Here is a 19721-nt window from a genome sequence, read left to right as displayed (position 1 = left end):
GGGAGGGCCCCTCTCTGCGGCCCGCTGGGCGCTCAGACAACCTTGACTGGCGCCACCGGACAGCCATCACCGTCTCATTCTCCATCGGGGACAAAGGCCGCGTCCTTGGCCAAACCTCGAGCCACGCAAGGGAAGAAACAGCTTTCGAATACTACGGAAGCCTTTTGTCAAAGCGACCAAACGAAAAAGGCGATTTCGAATACTACTACGGAAGCCTTTTGTCAAAGCGACCAAACGAAAAAGGCGATTTCGAATACTACGGAAGCCTTTTGTCAAAGCGACCAAACGAAAAAGGCGATTTCGGCTACAACGGAAGCCTTTATCTGCCAGGAGTGTCAAAAGGCGATGCCAAATACTACGGAGGCCTTTTCTCGTCGGATTTTGAATCGCGAAACACCGGAATGCTGGGGAAAGCCCTCTGATGACGATAATGGATTCCCCATGGTCAACGCAGACTCCGGCCACGATCGCAAAACTGCTGCTGGTGTAGGATCCACCCGCGAGGCTGGTCCGACCCATTCGGGGGGCTCAGTCCCGCTCCCAGCTGCCTCGTCTGGCCTGGCTCAAGCCCTTATTCCCCTTATGGTTGAAGGCCATTGTGTTCAGGCCTTGGTGGACACCGGATCTACGGATAGTTTTATCGACCAGCGACTTGTGCTCAGGCATGGATGGCGGATCGGGCGGTCTACGAGACGGATCTTCATGGCTTCCCAGGGACTCCGGCTTAGCACAAAAGGGGAATGCCGATTGAAACTAGTGCTAAAGGGACGGGTTTTCCCTGATGTACACCTTATGGTTTTACCCGCATTATGTGCTGATATTCTGCTAGGACACGATTTTCTTAAGCTGCATGGACGTCTGGTAATGGAGTTCGGTGGGCCTGACACTCTTGTTGTGGGGGCGGACGACGCGCTAACGGTGTGCGCCCTAGCGCAAATGGACGTGCGTCCGCTTTCGCTGTTCCCCAATCTAACCTCCGACTGTACCCCTGTCGCGGTAAAATCGAGACGCTACTCTCGCGCGGACATGCAATTCATTGCGGACGAAACGACTCAGCTCTTGAAAGACGGCATCATAGAACCTAGTAGGTCGCCGTGGCGTGCCCAGGTCTTAGTGGTGCGCAGTGAGGCCCATCGCAAACGCATGGTGATCGACTATTCCCAAACGATTAACCGCTTTACACAGCTGGATGCCTACCCCCTTCCGGGGATGGACGCGCTAGTGCAACAGGTGTCCCAGTATTCGGTCTATAGTACTCTCGATCTCCGTAGTGCGTACCACCAGATCCCTATCTCTAGGGCGGATCGTATCTATACCGCTTTCGAGTCGGGGCAGCGGTTGTACCAATTTACACGATTGCCCTTTGGGGTGACGAACGGGGTCGCTTGTTTCCAGAGGGCCATGGATGACCTCGTTGCGCGGGAGCACTTAACCGATGTGTTCGTCTACCTCGATAACCTTACGGTTTGTGGATATGACCAAGGGCACCATGACGCTAATCTGAAGCGCTTCCTTGAGGTCGCGCAACGGTATCACTTAACTATGAACGAGGATAAGTGCCGATACTCCCTACGCACCATAGATCTTCTGGGGTACACCGTGACCCATGGCTCTGTCTCTCCGGATAAGGAACGTCTGCGACCTTTGCTCGACATGGCCCCTCCCTGCGATCGGGCGTCCCTGAAACGCGCCCTTGGGCTGTTCGCCCATTACTCCAAATGGGTGCAAAATTTCTCCGCAAAACTTCGCCCCCTTGTGGCCTGCGACACTTTTCCCCTGAGTTCGGCCGCATTGACGGCCTTTGAAGGTCTTAAGACCGACATCGCCCGAGCCGCCGTAGCAACCATCGACGAGAGCGGCTCGTTCGTCCTCGAAAGTGACGCCTCGGATCAGGCCATCGCGGCGACCCTCTCCCAAGGGGGACGTCCCGTGGCTTTCTTTTCACGGACTCTTACCTCCGCTGAGCGGCGGCACTCGTCCGTTGAAAAGGAAGCGTATGCGATCGTCGAGTCTATTCGGCGATGGCGCCCGTACCTACTCGGGCGGAGCTTCCAAATCATCACGGACCAGCAAAGCGTTGCGTTCATGTACGACACCTTACACGCCCAGCGCATTAAGAACGAGAAAATCACTCGCTGGCGTATCGAACTCGCCGACTTCTGTTACACCATCAAATATCGCCCAGGGAAGGATAACCAGGCCGCCGATGCCTTATCGCGCCCCACTACATGTGCTGGTATCACCTCGTTGGAGGGCCTACGGGTGCTGCATGCTACTGCGGGCCATCCCGGCGTAACGCGTTTCGCTCATTTCGTGCGGAGTGGGAATCTCCCTTACTCGATTGACGATATCCGCCGTATCTGTCGCGACTGCGCTATCTGCGCGGAAATCAAACCGCGTTTCTATAACCCCCCTATGGGGACTCTGGTGAAGGCTACACGCCCGTGGGAACGCTTGGCGATGGATTTCAAGGGCCCTTTGCCGGTGTCGAGCGGCTCTCGCTATCTGCTCACTATCGTTGATGAGTACTCACGATTCCCCTTTGCTTATATGTGCGCGGACATGACTGCTGCCACGGTGATGCGTTGCTTACAGAACTTGTTCTCAATGTTCGGTTACCCGGCCTATGTCCATACCGACCGGGGTGCAGTCTTCTTGTCTCAGGAGGTGCGCGGCTATCTGCTCCAAAACAACGTTGCGTCTAGTTACACCACGCCGTATAGACCCCAGGCTAATGGGCAGATCGAACGCTTCAACGGGATTATCTGGAGGGCCGTCATGCTCCATCTCCGGACCCACGGCCGGGGCCTCGATAAATGGGCTTGGTCGCTACCTGCGGCGTTGAACTCAATCCGGGCACTCCTGAGTACGGCAACTAACCAAACTCCCCACGAGCGTCTTTTCCACCACCCCAGGAGCTCGGGGTGTATACGGTCTTTGCCCAGTTGGCTCGCTGGGCCCGGGCCGGCCTACCTTAAACGGGCAGTTCGCGCGAGCAAGTACGACCCCCTTGTGGACAAAGTGCAGATTCTCCAGGCTAATCCTGAGCATGCTCGTGTGATGACGTCTGATGGTCGTGAGACTACTGTCTCCGTTCGTCATCTTGCCCCTTGCGGGGTCGACGACCTTAGTAGGGAATCGGACGAACCGGTCGAACCCATCTATGAGACTATGACCTCTCCCGACGCTCCCATCGCCGATAGTCCACCGACCCTCCCCCCGTCGAGACTGCCCGGGTCCGACGACTTGGCGTTACCCCCTTCATCACCCGACCCTGTTGACGCCTCTGACACCGGGGATACAGGGTTACGAGACGCCGTACCCGGGGAATTTCGAACGCGTGCTGGCAGAGAAATTCGCCGCCCGGCCCGCTACGGTTGGGCCGACTGATACTCCGCGCCCATGCTGACGCTCACTCGCTTTTAGCCACGCGGCCGTATAATTCTGACGGGGGGGGGTGAATGTAGTGAAATCGTATCCGTACTGAACCCGGGTGGGGATGCTCGCTGCTCGCTGTCATTGTTGTCCCCACTAGGGGCGTGACTATAAGACCCGTTGCTGTGTCAGTGCTCCGAGACTTCTCCCTTGTGACATGTTACATCGGTAGCCTCGTTAATGGTACGCCTTTATAAAATATCTAGCTTGCTTGCATTGACTGATATGGATGGCTTTATGAGATGTCGCATCGTATGCTTATTGTGTATTTCTACTTACAGGAATGATCTGATGATCTAAATGCAATTAAACCAAACCGTTGGACTAAAGTTGTGCGGACCTGAATGGTTTTCCACGACAATACACATGCGTCACCATATTGCATATTCATTCTGTGATGGATTTCACTGGGATTCACACCCTCCCTTTCCAAGAAACAGATGACAGAACGTTGCTCCTCCCTGGTGCATGCTTCTAAGGGAGCTGCTATCTTGGAACTGCTCTACTGCCATCATACGCTCAATGTTGCCAGATCTAAAACAGGCAAAACACGACTCTTACCCATAGATATAATGTATGTCTACAACTACACACGTTACATTCTCGAATTTACATCGCCATTTTAAGGTTACTTATTGACTGGCCCTCGTACATTAGTTATTCATGCTTGTTTGTGCCCTTTATGACGTCCCTAAAAACTACGTTTCCCGTTTGGAATTATTTTCAAATGACTGCCAGACTTAGCAAGAAAAAGAAAAATCCCTTACTCCTTCCTCTCTGCACATCCACGCTCATGACGCGATTCCGTACAATTTGCCAAATTCGGAGGGAAAGTACTGATAAACTGCAGGTTCATGGTTCCGATTTATGTTCTACAATGTTAAAAAGATAACGTGCAGATGAAATTAAGTCGTTCCTCGATCATATATTAACGTCTGCAGACAAAGTCTTCTACATCCTCTTCAATCTCACTCCTCCCTCCAAGTCTTTGAAACACCTGTTCACCACCATCTCTTATCTTCCCTCATCCAAAACCAATTTCCACACTTATGCTGGCGTTGAAAACCACTTTCCGCAATTGGGTTTGTGTTGCAAAAACAGTGCGATAAGTGGTTTTGCAACACCAACCCAATTGCGGAAAGTGGTTTTCAATGCCAGCATAAGTGTGGAAATTGGTTTTTGTTACAATAACACAAATGCGAATAATGGTTTACAACACGAGCACGAGTGCGGAAAGTGGTTTGCAACACTAACACAAGTTAGTGGTTTGCAACAAACAAACAACAAGACGCTGTTTGCAACAAACAACAAAGTGGTTTGCAACACACACTAACCTTCTCAAATCAGAATCATTGGAATCTCCCGCGATGAAGCTATCTCTGAGGGCCTTTCACTCACTCACCGCAGGCAGGTAGGTGGTCTTTCTGTCTTCTACCGACTCCTCTCCGGCCTTGCTCCCCCAGCTCTCTCTGTGCTCTGTCCCCCAAATATTCCTACAGGTCGCACAAGATCTGCCAGCCACCCTCTGATGGTTAAACTGCCGAAATCTCGGCTCTCTGCTCACCTTCACTCTTTCATTCCTCTTTTCTCCTGCCTCTGGAACAAACTCCCACACTCACTTCAATCACACTCCTCCCTCCAGGTCTTTAAAACAGCTGTTCACCACCATCTCTTATCTTCCCCCATCCAAAACCTTGATCTTTTCTACCCCCACTAATTCACCCCAGATCCACCTTGTTTGAAATTCCAACTTCTTTCCTGGAAGTCCTGGCAGTGTCCATATGTTTTATAATAATAATAATAATTAATAATAATAATAATTCATTTATTTTGTATAGCGCTTTTCATGAAGCCCAAAGGCGCTTTGACAGAGTGCAAAACATAATGCATAACAAAACATGGAAACAACAATTGCAAAAAGACAAGAACCAATAGGGAAATATTTAAAGCAAAAGGAGGGAGAAGGAGAAGTGATAGTCAGGGGTTAAATGCTGTGGGTTGAATGTTGAATGCAGTGCTGAACAGGTGGGTCTTGAGTGATGTTTTGAATGTGGTGAGTGAGGAGGAGTCTCTGATGGTGTGAGGTAGTGAGTTCCAGAGGGTGGGAGCAGCGATGGAGAAGGCCCTGTCCCCCCAGGATCTGAATTTGGTCCGGATGGGGGGGGGGGGGGGGTCAGGAGGTTGGTACCAGCAGAGCAGAGGTTGCGGGTGGGAGTGTGTCTGGAGAGGAGGTCAGCCAGGTAGGATGGGGCCAGGTTATGGAGGGCTTTGTAGGTCAAGAGGAGGATTTTGTACTGGATTCTCTGGGAGATGGGGAGCCAGTGAAGCTTGTAAAGGACGGGGGTGATGTGGTCACGGGTCCGGGAATGGGTGAGTAGACGGGCAGCGGAGTTCTGAATGTATTGGAGTTTATTGGTGATTGTTGAGGGTGAACCATAGAGGAGGCTATTGCAGTAGTCCAGACGGGAGGCGATGAAGGCGTGGATGAGGGTTTCTGCAGCCGTGGAGGAGAGGGATGAGCGGAGACGGTCGATGTTTTTCAGGTAAAAGAAGGCTGTCTTTGTGATCTGTTTAGTGTATTTGTCGAAGGAGAGGGTTTGGTCAAAGATGACGCCAAGATTCCGGATGAGAGGGGAGGTGGATACTGGGATACCGTCGATGTTGAGGGCAAAGTTATGGGTGGATTTTGTGAGCGTTTTTGGGCCAATGATGATTATTTCAGATTTATCACAGTTAAGTTTGAGGAAGTTGATTTGAAGCCAGGATTTTATTTCAGAGATGCAGTTTGTCAGGATAGAGTGGGTGTCGGTGGAGACGGACTTGGTGGAGATGAAAAGCTGGATGTCATCGGCGAAGCAGTGGAATTGGAGACCATGACGGCGGATTAAGTGACCGAGGGGGGACAGGTAAAGGATGAAGAGGGGGGGGCCAAGAACTGAACCTTGGGGGACACCTTGGGGGAGGGGAGCAGTGGGGGATTTGCAGTTATTGATGGAGATGAACTGGCGTCTGTCAGAGAGGTATGATTTAATCCAAGAGAGGGCAGTGCCGGTAACGTTAAAGGTGGATTCAAGTCGGGTGAGGAGGATGGTGTGATCGATGGTGTCAAAGGCAGTGCTGAGGTCGAGGAGGACGAGAATGTTGAGGTTGCCAGCGTCAGAGGAGAGGAGAAGGTCGTTGGTGATTTTGAGGAGAGCAGTTTCAGTACTGTGGTTGGAGCGAAATCCGGATTGGAATGTTTCATACAGGTTATTGGCAGAGAGGTGATGTTTGAGTTGAGAGGCTACAGCGCGTTCCAAAACTTTCGACAGAAAGGGTAGGTTGGAGATGGGTCTGAAGTTGTTTAGGGTGTCAGGGTTTAGACCAGGTTTTTTTAGAATGGGGGTAACAGCAGCAATTTTGAGGTATGGTGGGACGATGCCTGTAGACAGGGAGGAGTTTATTGTTGCAATGATAAGTGGAGAGAGAGCAGGGAGGGAGGCCTTGACAAAGCTGGAGGGGATGGGGTCAAGAGTGCAGGTGGCAGTTTTCATTCCTATGAGGAGTTTAGAGAGGTCAGTAGGGGAGACCGGGGAGAATTGAGACAGGGGAAGGCAGGATAAGGGGGGGCAGGTGGTTGGAGGGGGAGCGGGTGCGGCGGTGGTCAAGCTGTTGTAGATGTTGTCAATTTTGCGTTGGAAGAAAGAAAGGAAGGAGATGCAGTTGTCTACTGTGAATGACTGGGTGGTGGTGTCCAGGGGGCGGAGGAGTTTGTTTATTGTCGAGAAGAGTGCTTTTGGGTTTCCGGAGCCAGAGTGGATAATTTGAGAGTAGTAGGCGGAGCGGGCGTGGGAGAGGGCATCTTTGTAGTGTTGTAGGTGGTCCTTGTAGGCTTGGGAGTGAACTGTGAGACCTGTTTTATTGCGGAGTATTTCAAGTTGGCGAGCACGAGTTTTCATCAGGCGGAGTTCAGGGGTAAACCAGGGAGCAGAATGGGTGAAAGAAACTGTTTTGGTTTTTACAGGTGCAAGCTGGTCAAGGCAGGAGGAGAGAGTGTGGTTGTAGTAGTCAGTGAGGTCGGAAGGGGTGTGGAGGTCAATGAAGGGAGAAGTGGACATTTTTTCAGAGAGGGTGGATGAGAATGAGGTAGGTGAAAGAGCGTTTAGCTTACGGAAGTTGATAGTGCGATAATGTCTTGGTGTTGGGGTGGGGATGTTGATGGTCATAGTGATGGCTAAGTGGTCAGAGAGGGTGAGGTCGGAGCCAGAGAGATGGTGCAAAATTAATCCAGTGGAGCAGACAAGGTCCAAAATGTGACCATGGATATGCGTAGGAAAGTTGACATGTTGAGTGAGGTTAAAGCAGGTGAGTAAATCAGTGAAGTCAGTGGTTATTGTGGAGTCAGTGGAGTCCATGTGGATATTGAAATCACCAAGGAGGAGGATTGAGGGGGAGAGGGAACATAGCTGGGTCAGAAAGTAGGAGACGTCAGACAGGAATAATGGGTGTGGTTTGGGAGGGCGGTAGACGACAGCCATGACTGACTGCGTGCGACCAGAGTTTAAAAGCCAGGTGTTCAAAGGATGAGGATGAGGCGATGGGGATGAGGCTGGTCCTGATGTCTTGACGGTGGATAACGGCAATTCAACCACCTCGGCCCTCTGAGCGTGGTTTATTGACGTAGGAATATCCATTGGGTGTGGTGAGGTTGAGCGTGTAGTAGTCCAGTGGTTGTTGCCAGGTTTCGGTGAGACAGAGAAAGTCCAGTTTGTTATCCAGGATGTAGTCGTTGAGGATGAGGCATTTGTTGTTGAGGGACCGGGTGTTGAACAGGGTGAGCTTGATGTTGTTTTGAACAGCGGGGATGAATTTAGGTGATTTAGCCAGGGTTCGCAGGCAGGAGATGCGATTTTGTGCGTTGCCGTGACTAGGTGCGCTGGGACGATGAGTGGGAGTGCGCTGAGCCGACCAGAGGACGGGGATGGAGTGACCTGATTGTACATATACAAACTTACGACCGGAGCCACGGTGAATGTACCTGGGTTGTCGGCGGAGTCCATTTGATTTGATGGCAGAGATGCATGATGGGGTGGAGCGGGTATTGAGCAGAAGGAGCCTTGCGGCGGAGTACCGCAGAGCCATGCCAGGCAGGAGCGGAGAGGCGAGCACGAGGCCAAGGTTGAGGAGGTGAAACAATGGTCCCAACGCACGGGAGCAGGCCCAAGGAAACGAAGGAGCCAGGTAGGTGAAGCCAGGAGCAGAGTCGGGACCAAGCAGAGGGCAGACAGGAGCAAAGAGACGATCACGAGGCCAAGGTTGATCACGGCAAAGTGGGAAATGCAGCGGCAATCAACCGCCGCCGCTACAAATCAAGATCACGGCGAGAAAACCGCCGCCACACCGCTGCGAAGGACACAACCCACGAGAGCGTGCCCGAGGAAACAGCGAGCAGGCGAAGGAGCCGGGTAGGCGAAGCAGGGAGCAGAGCCGGGACTATGCGGAGGGCAGACTCAATGGCCAAAAAATCCGCACAACCACCAAAAAAGCAAGCCACAGACAGTGGCCCAGTCGAAGAAGCGGCGAGCATGTGACGCCTGCGTCCTCTTCAGACCGGACCGGAAGCGGAAGCCCTCCCCACCCTACCTCTCCCACCCTCCCACCCCCCTTCCCATGCCTCCTCCCCAAAGCCCTCTCCCTCCCACAGTTCTCTCGATGTCTCCATGTCTCTCGGTCCCTGCTCTCAAATGTTGTGTTTGTGTCCTTCCCCCTCTCTCCCCATCTTGTCTACCGCTCCCGATGTTATTTGTTTTATGTGTCTGTTTGTCTTTCTGTGTGATTAATGTTCGCTCTTTCACGAGCCTCGATCTTCTATACAAAAAACAAAAAACAAACAAAAAAAACGATCTTTTTTACCCCCGTTAATCCACCCCAAACCCACCTCTTCAAATTCCCTGTTTTTTTTTCTGAAAGCCCCTGTTTATACCTCTCCCACCCCTTCCCATGCCTCCCCCCCAAAGCCCTCTCCCTCCCACAGTTCTCTCGATGTCTCCATATCTCTCGGTCCCTGCTCTCAAATGTTGTTTGTGTCCTTCCCCCTCTCTCCCCATCTTGTCTACCGCTCCCGATGTTATTTGTTTTATGTGTCTGTTTGTCTTTCTGTGTGATTAATGTTCGCTCTTTCACGAGCCTCGATCTTGTATACAAAAAAAAAAAAAAAAAACCTTTATCTTTTTATCCCCGTTATCCCCGTTAATCCACCCCAAACCCACCTCTTCAAATTGCCTGTTTTTTTTCTGAAAGTCCCTGTAGTGTCCATCTTGTTTATCCCGTGTACCCCACCCCAGCCCTCTCCCTTCCACAGATCTCCCGATGTCCCTGTTCTCTACTGTTGTTGTGCTTCCCTCTCCCCCATCTTGTCACCCACTCCCTTTATTACATACTCTACGTGTTAGCTCTTTTACACGAGCGTCCACATAGTATACAAAAAAAACCCTCGAATCTCATCGCCAGGTTCTTCATATGATTGAAATACCCAAGATATATCGAAGGCAGAAAAATGGGGGAAGTCACCACACCTTCTCGAAGAGCTCTAATCGGAACGATGCGGGATTGCACACGAGCAATGGTCATCCAACGAGCAAACACACCGAGCATGGAGAGCACCATGTTTGTTGTTCCCAAGTGTGCGGTATTCGTATTATTATTTCCTTAAAGTCAAAAATGATTCCACATTCAAAAAGCAATTTTAAAAAAGGCTAAGCAGACAACTTATGAAACACTAGAAGAGAGGCTGTCACGTAAATTATCACTATTATTAAACCTATCGGGCAAACGCAAAATGGCACTGCTGCGGACTACACCGTCATTGTTGTCATAAACAGCATAACGACTTAATCTTTCGTACTTCAGTTAATTTTCACCGGCGCTTCCTGTTTTTATGCAGACAACATTTACATACAGCACACAGCCGAGACGCGGTTTTATGACATGTTATTAAAAATATATAATTTAAACTAAAATTTGAATTATCGATTGTTGATAGTGATTGACAAGATAATGGTTGATTGCAAGATTAAATATGGCAGTGCTCGCTTATAAATATCAAATGCGTCCTTCAAGCTAGCGATGTCGACGTTATTAACGTGTGGGGAAATCAAACGATATATTCATGTGACAGAAAACGCATTTTATGCTGTGATGGGCGGTTAACAACTTGGAAGGCGTCTTTTGTTTCATTTGCAGATTTATTTATCTGGTTAATCGTTGCAATAGATACTGATAATCTGCAAATAATGTTCGATATTGAAAAATGTGATAATTACATGAGTGTGGTGAAAGAATGAGGAAGTTGTTTTCACTTTTCACGCTCGCGATTCTGGTGATGCAGGCCAAGGCCTAGATGCTTTACAGTGAGTAACGGTGACCTTTGACCTCGGTTGGTATTGGTATTGGAGCACACACACAACGGTATGTGTTCACAACACACAACGGTTCCTCTATGTATGTATTTATACGTACAGAACAGCGGCTAATTTATTGACGTGAATAAAAAGGGGCCGGAAACTGAGCAACAGGCCCTTAAATGTTCAACCCTTGATATCCCAGGAACTACTGGCTTCTGGACCGAATCGCAAAATCAAGGCAAAATTTTGATTGGAATGGTGAGCGCATCCAATTTAGACTTCACTACTGGCGTTCCGTTGGGCCTCGACGTCTCTAAGGGTCTTCACGGGGTCCACAAGGGTCTAGAAAATTCCCTGTCTGCTCTGCAGTATCACTATCATACGGGTGGCAAAAATATTTAGGAGTGGGAGGGGATGGGATTGAGGGTTGCCAGACATGGATACATGATGAATGTTCCCAGATGTAGTCATGGCCAAAAATATTGGTACCCTTGCACTTTATTCAAATAACTCACAATTTTCTCTAAAAATAAGTTGAAATTGACAAAAGTATTTGGTCTCCACAATTCTTCATTTGACTGTTAATATTACAGAACCTTTGTTTTTGATTCAGAACTTAATATGTCCTTTTAAATCAGAAAATTAAAAGAAATGGCATTGACAAAATTATTGACAACCGAGACATCATATTTGGTAGCACAGCCGTTGGACAAAATAACTGCAGTCAATCGCTTCCTATAGCCATGAATGAGCTTCCTACACCTCTCTAATCGCATTTTACCCCACTTTTCTTGTGCAAACTGCTCCAGTTCTCCCAGATGTGAAGGGTGCCTTCTCCCAACTGATGTTTTCAGATATTCCCACAGGTGTTCAATGGGATTTAGATCTGGACTCATTGCTGGCCACTTCAGAACAGTCCAGTGTTTTGTCTTGAACCATTCTTGGGTGCTTTTTGAAGTGTGTTTGGGGTCATTGTCCTGCTGCAAGACCCATGACTGACCTTTGAGGGAGACCCAGATTTCTGACACTGGGTTCAACATTTCGTTCCAAAATGCCTTGTAAATCTTCAGATTTCATGATGCCATGCACATATTCAAGGCACCCAGTGCTGGAGGCAGCACAGCAACCCCAAAACATCACTGATCCTCCTCCCTGTTTGACTGTGGGAAAGGTGTTCTTTTCTTTGAAGGCTTCATTTTATTTTCTACAAACATAGAGATGATGTGCTTTACTGAAAAGCTCTAATTTGGTCTCATCTGTCCACAGGACTTTCTCCCAGAAGGATTTTGGCTTGTTCAGGTGTGTTTTGGAAAACTCCAGTCAGGCTTTCTAATGTCTCTCTCTCAGCAGTGGGGTCCTCCTGGGTCTCCTACCATAGAACCTCCTTTCATTGAGTTGGCAACGGATGGTGCAAGTTGAAACTGTCGTACCTTGTGTTTGAAGGTCAGCTTGAATCTGTTTAGGAGTTGATCGAGGTGCTTTCTCGACCATTCAAACAATCCTTCTTCGATCAAGGTTCGATCTTCGATCAAGTTTTCTCTTGCGGCCACGTCCAGGGAGGTTCGCTACAGTGCCATGGACCTTAAACTTCCTGATAACATTGTGTACGGTGGATACAGGACCATCAACATCTCTGGAGATGGACTTGTAGCATTGAGATTGTCCATGCTTGGCTACAATCTTGTGTCTGACCTCCTCAGACAATTCTCTGGTTTTCTTTCTTTTCTCCATGCTCATTGCGGTACACACAGTGACACAAAACAGCAGAATGACTCCTTTTCTTTATTCAAACTGGTTGAATGAGTGATTTTTATATGGCAGGCACTTGTAACTCACCACAGGTGAGCTCAATTCCAAAGTAAAGGAGAATCACCTGCTTGAAATCCCATTATTTCTAACAATTTATAAAAGGTGCCAATAATATTGTCCGGGCCATTTTAGCATTTCTGTGTGTAATAAGCTAAGATTTAGTAATTTTTTCAGCTTTTTTTCTTTTGTTTCACTGAAAACCAAAGAAATGCAAATGTGGACACCAAAATCTATCTATAATTCCAGTAATCTCTGTCTGTACGTTTGTACGTTTGTACGTTTGTACGTTTGTCTGTGACCGCTGTTTCTCGACAACCACGGGTCCGATATACTTTTAACTTGCCAGGTATATTGCTGGGGACCCGAGGATGTGCCTTTTCAAGGTTTCATATTAATCGGACAATTACTTACCGAGCTATGTCCAAAAAACGATTCAACCAATCAGAGAGCAGCGAACGATCGCGTGTGCCGAACGTGGCGGGCACACTCTGCCTCGGATGGCACATTTGACAGCGTATTCATTTATTTCACGTTTGCAAACTATGTTGGCGCTATGTTGGCGTTAAACGATGTTTTAAAACTAATAAAAACGAATTTGCGATTCATTCGCTTTCCTGCGCGTTTGTGCACGCGATGGCGATTTCTTTACCAAACTCCGGAAGCCGTTCGCTTTGGACCGAACCATTTCATGTAAATAGAGGGGGGGGATTGTCACCACTCGCTAGCCGTTCGCTTTGGACCAAACCATTTCATGTAAATAGAGGGGGGGGATATAATTTTAGATATAGATATAGTACGGGCATGCCCTAGTATTTTATAATTTCAACAATTTTCTGGAAGAAATGCTGCATTCTTTGAAAAAGATGCAGGCCACGACTCCATTTGATATCATATGAAAATGTGTATTCATTTACTGGAAGCAACTGCAACTTCCAGAATGACACTTGATATAATTCTCATCATGAACTCGAATAACCTGTGCTTTTCACCGATATTGTGAGAGAAAGAGAAAAAAAGACACAGAGAGAGAGAGGGAGCGACAGAGAGAGCGACAGAGAGAGCTATAGTGTGATAGCTCATTGTCGTATTATAATCTTCACACAAGGCGAAAAAGAAATTGACTATTTTCTGGAATTACAAGTGGGCTTGTAGACCTGAATCTTGTAGAAATGTAGAAATGAATGAAGTAATTATTACATTTAAAGGTACCAACAGGTGTGGATCCATACTTTTAGCTTATTGAGGGAGGGGGGAAATCTACTTTGCATTGAAAAATGTGCTTTCGCTGAGCAGAACATTTTTTGTGGGTGTTTTGTCATAAATTCTAGACTATTCTAAACATAGACAAAGAATGCTCTAATACACTTGAAAATAAGTTTGCTAATGATAAAAACCTTTGCTCAAAACTCAACATTTCTTTTAATTATTGTTTCCTCATAAAAATCCAATTGAATGAAAAGCAGAAATTACATAAAATGAAACAAATGGCATGTTTTTTCTCCACCAATTTATCCACAGATGCCACTCAAGAAATTTCATCTTGTTTGGATGAAGTTTTGTACTTGTCGAATTATGACGTCATAATGGAGGAACTTATGACATAATCATTAACATATTCTATTCCCCATGGGGAGTTATTTACAATGAGCCATGTTTCTAGTTTTGCCATGGAGCGGTTGCGGAGATAGAGATGAAATTTTTTCCCTGGTTTTCCAAGTTGGCGCCCTACCACATGACCTATGACGTCAGATATAGAGGTGAAATTTCGGTAGCGAGAGGCAGTCCTATGGTGAACATTTCTTGGCAATCGGACCAGCACTTGCAGAGAACTGAGTTCGGCCTTCTTTTGCCTGGTCATCTATGATAAAACCGAAAATCAAAAATTATGGGGCAGGGAGGTGTAAATTCTGCATGTAAATGTGTACCGTGTAGCGCCGCCTGGTGGTGGCAGTGGGTATTACTTTTTTTTTTTTTTTACCTGGGCAGTGCAGGGGTGGGTGGTTCGTCTCCACCCACCCTGCTGCTGGTTGCATCATTGGTTGTATCATTTTTCTGTGGGCATGTCTGCTTCTGATGCAATGCCTTTCTATAACCAGTTATCTGGTACTGATTTTGCCGACCTCGGAAGGATAACAGGCTGAGTCAACCCCACCTGGCGTTAAATCAACAGGATTCAAACTCAGGACCTTAGGATCCCAAGCCCACCACCCTAACCATTAGGCCAACACCAGGTATAATGTTGAGGTAAAAGCAATCCTCACACGGGTAAATTTGTCCTCCTTCCTTTGTCCCCCGTCTCTGCCCCCAAAACGGAGGGGCTTGTCAAAGCCCCACCCCCAAAGATATATATATATATATATATATATATATATATATATATATATATATACAGTATATATATATATATATATATATATATATATTAATATATATATATATATTAATAGATCTGGACCCATTGCTGGCCACTTCAGAACAATCCAGCGTATTGTCTTGAACCATTCCTGGGTGTTTTTTGAAGTGTGTTTGGGGTCATTGACCTGCTGCAAGACCCATGACTGACCTTTGAGGGAGACCCAGCTTTCTGACACTGGGTTGAACATTTCGCTCCAAAATGCCTTGTTAATCTTCGGATTTCATGATGCCATGCACATATTCAAGGCACCCAGTGCTGGAGGCAGCACAGCAATCCCAAAACATCACTGATCCTCCTCCATGTTTGACTGTGGGAAAGGTGTTCTTTTCTTTGAAGGCTTCATTTTATTTTCTACAAACATAGAGATGATGTGCTTTACCAAAAAGCTCGAATTTGGTCTCATCTGTCCATTGGACATTTTCCCAGAAGGATTTTGTTTTGTTCAGCTGTGTTTTGGCAAGCTCCATTTGGGCTTTCTTATGTCTCTCTCTCAGCAGTGGGGTCCTCCTGGGTCTCCTACCATTGAACCTCCTTTCATTGAGTTGGCAACGGATGGTGCAAGTTGAAACTGTCGTACATTGTGTCTGAAGGTCAGCTTGACTCTGTTTGGCTGTTGATCGAGGTGCTTTCTCGACCATTCAAACAATCCTTCGCTGCAATCTTCGATCAAGTTTTCTCTTGCGGCCACGTCCAGGGAGGTTCGCTACAGTGCCATGGACCTTAAACTTCCTGATAACATTGTGTACGGTGGATACAGGACCATCAACATCTCTAAAATATATATATATAAAAAAATTTAAAAAATAAAAATAAATATATATTGTTGCGGATCTCGACCATCGGCTCTCCCCTTATCAAGGGGGGTTGAATCCCCTTGTCCTTTTATCTGGCCGACCCGAGTCCTGGAAGTTATAACGTTCCTTCCGGTCGGTGGTAAATAGGGTTGTTGGTCGAGTCTTAGTCCAATTACCTAAGTACTACCACCGGCCGTAAAGCAAGGAGATAACTCCCGCCCGAACCACAGCGTTAGTGGACACGCCGAGCTAAGCGAGCCGCGATTCGGGCCGTTAGCAAGGACTAAACCCGATTCTGAGCGGTTTCTAATCGTGCCACGTTTACCCAATTGAGAAAAGACATGCGATCGGATAAAGAGGAAACCCAGAAAATAGGAAGAACATAGATTGGTTTATTAACAATTTACAAGAAGGAGAAGAGGAAATGAAAGAATGTACAGGATAGGAAGAGGAAGAAGAAGAACACAGGGCGGCCTTAAACAGTCTTATTGTTCATACCCAGGACAAACGTACACACTCACACGGGGATTTTTTTTTTTTTCGTTTTCGTTTTTGTATACTGAATCGAGGCTCGTGAAAGAGCTAACATTTATTTCACAAACAAATCAACCAGACAAACAAAATATACAAAAAGAGGGAGCGGAAGACAAGATGGGGAGAGAAGGGGAAGCACACAACCACAACATTTGAGAGCAGGGAGAAGTGTGGGAGGGAGAGGGCTTGGGGGCAGGAGGCGTGGGAAGGGGAGGGGGGTGGGGGGGGAGAGGTATAAAACACAAGGGGACCGAAATTAGCGGGGGTAGAAAAGATCAAGGTTTTGGATGGAGGAGGATAAGAGATGGTGGTGAACAGCTGTTTTAAAGACCTGGAGGGTGGAGTGGGATTGAAGAGAGTGAGGGAGTTTGTTCCAGAGGCGGGAGAAAAGAGGAATGAAGGCGTGAAGGTGAGCAGAAAGTCTTGATTTTGGCAGTTTAACCATAAGAGGGTTGCAGGCAGATCTTGTGCGACCTGTAGGAATATTTGGGGGACAGAGCCCAGAGAGAGCTGGGGGGGCAAGGCCAGAGAGGAGTCGGTAGAAGACGGAAAGACCACCAACCTGCCTGCGGTGAGTGAGTGAAAGGCCCTTGGAGTTAGCTTCATCGCGGGAGATTCCAATGATTCTGAACGCTTTGGTTTCAACAGCGTGAAGACGAGCTAGGTGTGAGGCAGGAGCACCAGACCAGAGGGGAGAGCAGTATTCCATAGAGTTGTAGATGGTTGATGGCCACCAGCGAGTCCAGGCTCCAGCCCGGCTCTGGTCCAGGCTCTGATCCAGCGGAAGAAACCCGGCAGGCAGCTCCGCGTGTAGTTGGAACGCGACCAGACAATTATATAGCGGGGGGAAACTGGTGTCCTATGGCATATGTAATAAATGCACACTCGTGCCAAACGCCCCCTCTCTCCAAGGTCCTTTCGCACAACGCGTTTCCAACCAGTCCTTTACAACGCCGATCGTACGATGCCGTCTTGGACAGTTCTCTCATCAAGCGCGCCGTATATCTCTTCACAAAGATGCGCTCTCCTGATAAGTCCTCCTTTAATAAGGTCCTCCTTTAATCAGCGCCACTGCATCAGTCCTCCGGTAAGTTCTCTCATCAAACGCGCCGTATATCTCACAAGTCCTGTGAAAGGGCTTTGCGTTCGCTTTTATAACTCAACCAAGCGATCACTCCGTGAGCCCCAAAGCCACGCCTGTCGGCGATGTCACTTCAGCCCAGGTTGGCTGGTTATCGCTTACTGGCCACGCCCTGATGGTGGGTTGACGTGGCCACACCTTTTTCCTGGCACTCCGTCCCCTTTCTCGGGCCTCACCTCGTGGCTTATGGCGGCGTTGATCGAGCGCTAAGGCGGCTGCTGCTGGCCGAGGCGCGTAACACTTGGGAGGGGCCATGAGGTACAGACTGTAGGGGCGCGCTTAATGGCGTGGTTTGGAGAGGGAGGCTGTTAAAATGGACGAAAGGGCCTCCTCCTTATTTGATTGACACAACGCAGATTCAACTATTGGAAACACGGCTTTATCTAAACACATACTAATGAAATAACTGAAGTCCTATGGTGGCCTACGAGTTGCTTGTGGCCTACCTATGGGGTGCAACCTTTAACCCTTTAATGATGTCATATTTATTAACAAGAGTGTGGGTTCTCAAAACTGCAACAATATGTATATACAGTGTATCTCTCCCCTCCCTCACCACTCCCCTTTCTCCTCCCCCTCCTTCGCCGCTTCTCCCCCTGCTCTTCCCCCTTCCCCCTATTCCCCATCCTGACTCTCCCCTCTCCCTCTGCTTCACCCTTGCCCTCCCCTTCACCCTCCCCTTCCCCCTCCCCTTCACCCACCCCTTCACCCACCCTGTCCCCTTCACCCTCCCCTCCTCTTCCCTCTCCCCTCCCCCTCCCATTCACCCTCGCCCTCCCCCTCCCCATCACCCTCGCCCCCCCCTCCCCTTCACCCTCGCCCTCCCCCTCCCCTTCACCCTTGCCCTCTCCATCACCCACCCTGTCCCCTTCACCCTCCCTTCCTCTTCCTTCTCCCCTCCCCCTCCCCTTCACCCTCACCCTCTCCATCACCCACCCTGTCCCCTTCACCCTCCCTTCCTCTTCCCTCTTCCCTCTCCCTCCCCCTTCCCTCCTTCACTCCTGTGAATTTCCCAGGGAAACGCCGGGTACTTCAGCTGGATGGTTATGGGGAACAAATACAGAACTGATCATGACAGTGGTTTTACAACTCAGATCACCAAGTTATACATTATTATATCTGCACTCACTTGTAAACGAATAGTTTGCTCTTTAATTTGTTTTTTTTCTGTTATCTAAAACTCCTCAGACATTCACATTGAGCAGCCAAGCTCATTCCTTTAAATGAATGCCATGCTGGGATACCCATCCCACTTTATTCAGCAATGCTTGACTTGGCACGAGCACCACTGGCTTGGCTGTGTGTGTGCAGGAGCAGTCTGAACGTGACCAATCACCGACTTCACTCCAGGTCACGTGTGCAAAGGTTATTGCATGCATCATATCGTACATGTGCTGTCACCTTCTCTTCCTATTTCTTCATCTTTCTTTTGTGTACACGATATTTAAAAAAACCGTTCAATATTTAGTTTCCATATTCAGAGTAGTGATGGCAATGTACAAAAGAGCACGCACAGCTGTAAGGACGAAGGACGGGAACAGTGGTGAGTTTGAGGTGAAGGTGGGAGTGCATCAGGGGTCGGTACTAAGTCCACTACTATTTGTAGCTGTGATGGAGGTGCTGGCTCAGAACGTAAAGGAAGGTTTACCATGGGAGTTGTTGTATGCAGATGATCTGGTGTTGATTGCAGAAAGTATGGATGGACTGAAGGAGAAGATGAACAAGTGGAAGGAATGTATGGAGACAAAAGGTTTGAAGGTGAATATCGGAAAAACGAAGGTGATGGCAAGTGGTAAAGCATGTGGTGAGGTGGAAAGAACTGGGAAGTGGCCATGTGCTGTGTGCAGGAAGGGTGTCGGAGTGAATTCCATTCAATGTACAATGTGCGCTGAGTGGGTTCATCAAAAATGTAGTGGTCTGAGAGGGTCATTAACCAGTGTGGCAGCTACATTCAAATGTAAGGTGTGCACAGAGGGAGCTGCAGATGGAGGAAATGTTGAGTTGGATCTTGGAGACGGCGTGAAGCTGGAAGGTGTGAAAACATTTTGTTACCTAGGAGACATGCTGAATGGAGAAGGTGGATCGGACTCGGCAAAGGTTGCTCGAGTGAGATGTGCATGGAAGAAGTTTCGGGAACTGAGTGGCGTGCTGATGAGGAGGAGAGTGTCGTTGAAGCTGAAGGGAAAGGTGTATGCTGCATGTGTGAGAAG

General features: G+C 48.3%; 2 protein-coding genes across 2 annotated transcripts in view; one reads left to right on the top strand and one right to left on the bottom strand.

Moving 5' to 3' along the window:
- MRPS18A (mitochondrial ribosomal protein S18A) overlaps window positions 1-10272 on the bottom strand; it is a 29061-nt gene extending 18789 nt beyond the window's left edge. The window contains exon 1 of the mRNA XM_068129449.2: window positions 9990-10272. Within this exon, the coding sequence (XP_067985550.1) occupies window positions 9990-10080 (91 nt within the window). The 5' untranslated portion in view covers window positions 10081-10272. The remainder of the gene's footprint in view (window positions 1-9989) is intronic.
- Window positions 10273-10539: 267 nt separating this feature from the next.
- LOC137435799 (dnaJ homolog subfamily C member 4) overlaps window positions 10540-19721 on the top strand; it is a 32920-nt gene continuing 23738 nt past the window's right edge. The window contains exons 1-3 of the mRNA XM_078785084.1: window positions 10540-10608; window positions 10753-10823; window positions 18823-18876. Of these exons, the coding sequence (XP_078641210.1) occupies window positions 10540-10608; window positions 10753-10823; window positions 18823-18876 (194 nt within the window). The remainder of the gene's footprint in view (window positions 10609-10752; window positions 10824-18822; window positions 18877-19721) is intronic.

This window comes from Myxine glutinosa, chromosome 9 (assembly GCF_964187855.1).
Source record: "Myxine glutinosa chromosome 9, kmMyxGlut1.1, whole genome shotgun sequence".
Taxonomy (NCBI): Eukaryota; Metazoa; Chordata; class Myxini; order Myxiniformes; family Myxinidae; genus Myxine; species Myxine glutinosa.
Note: the sequence above shows the minus strand (reverse complement) of the source record. Positions and strands in the feature narration are given on the sequence as shown.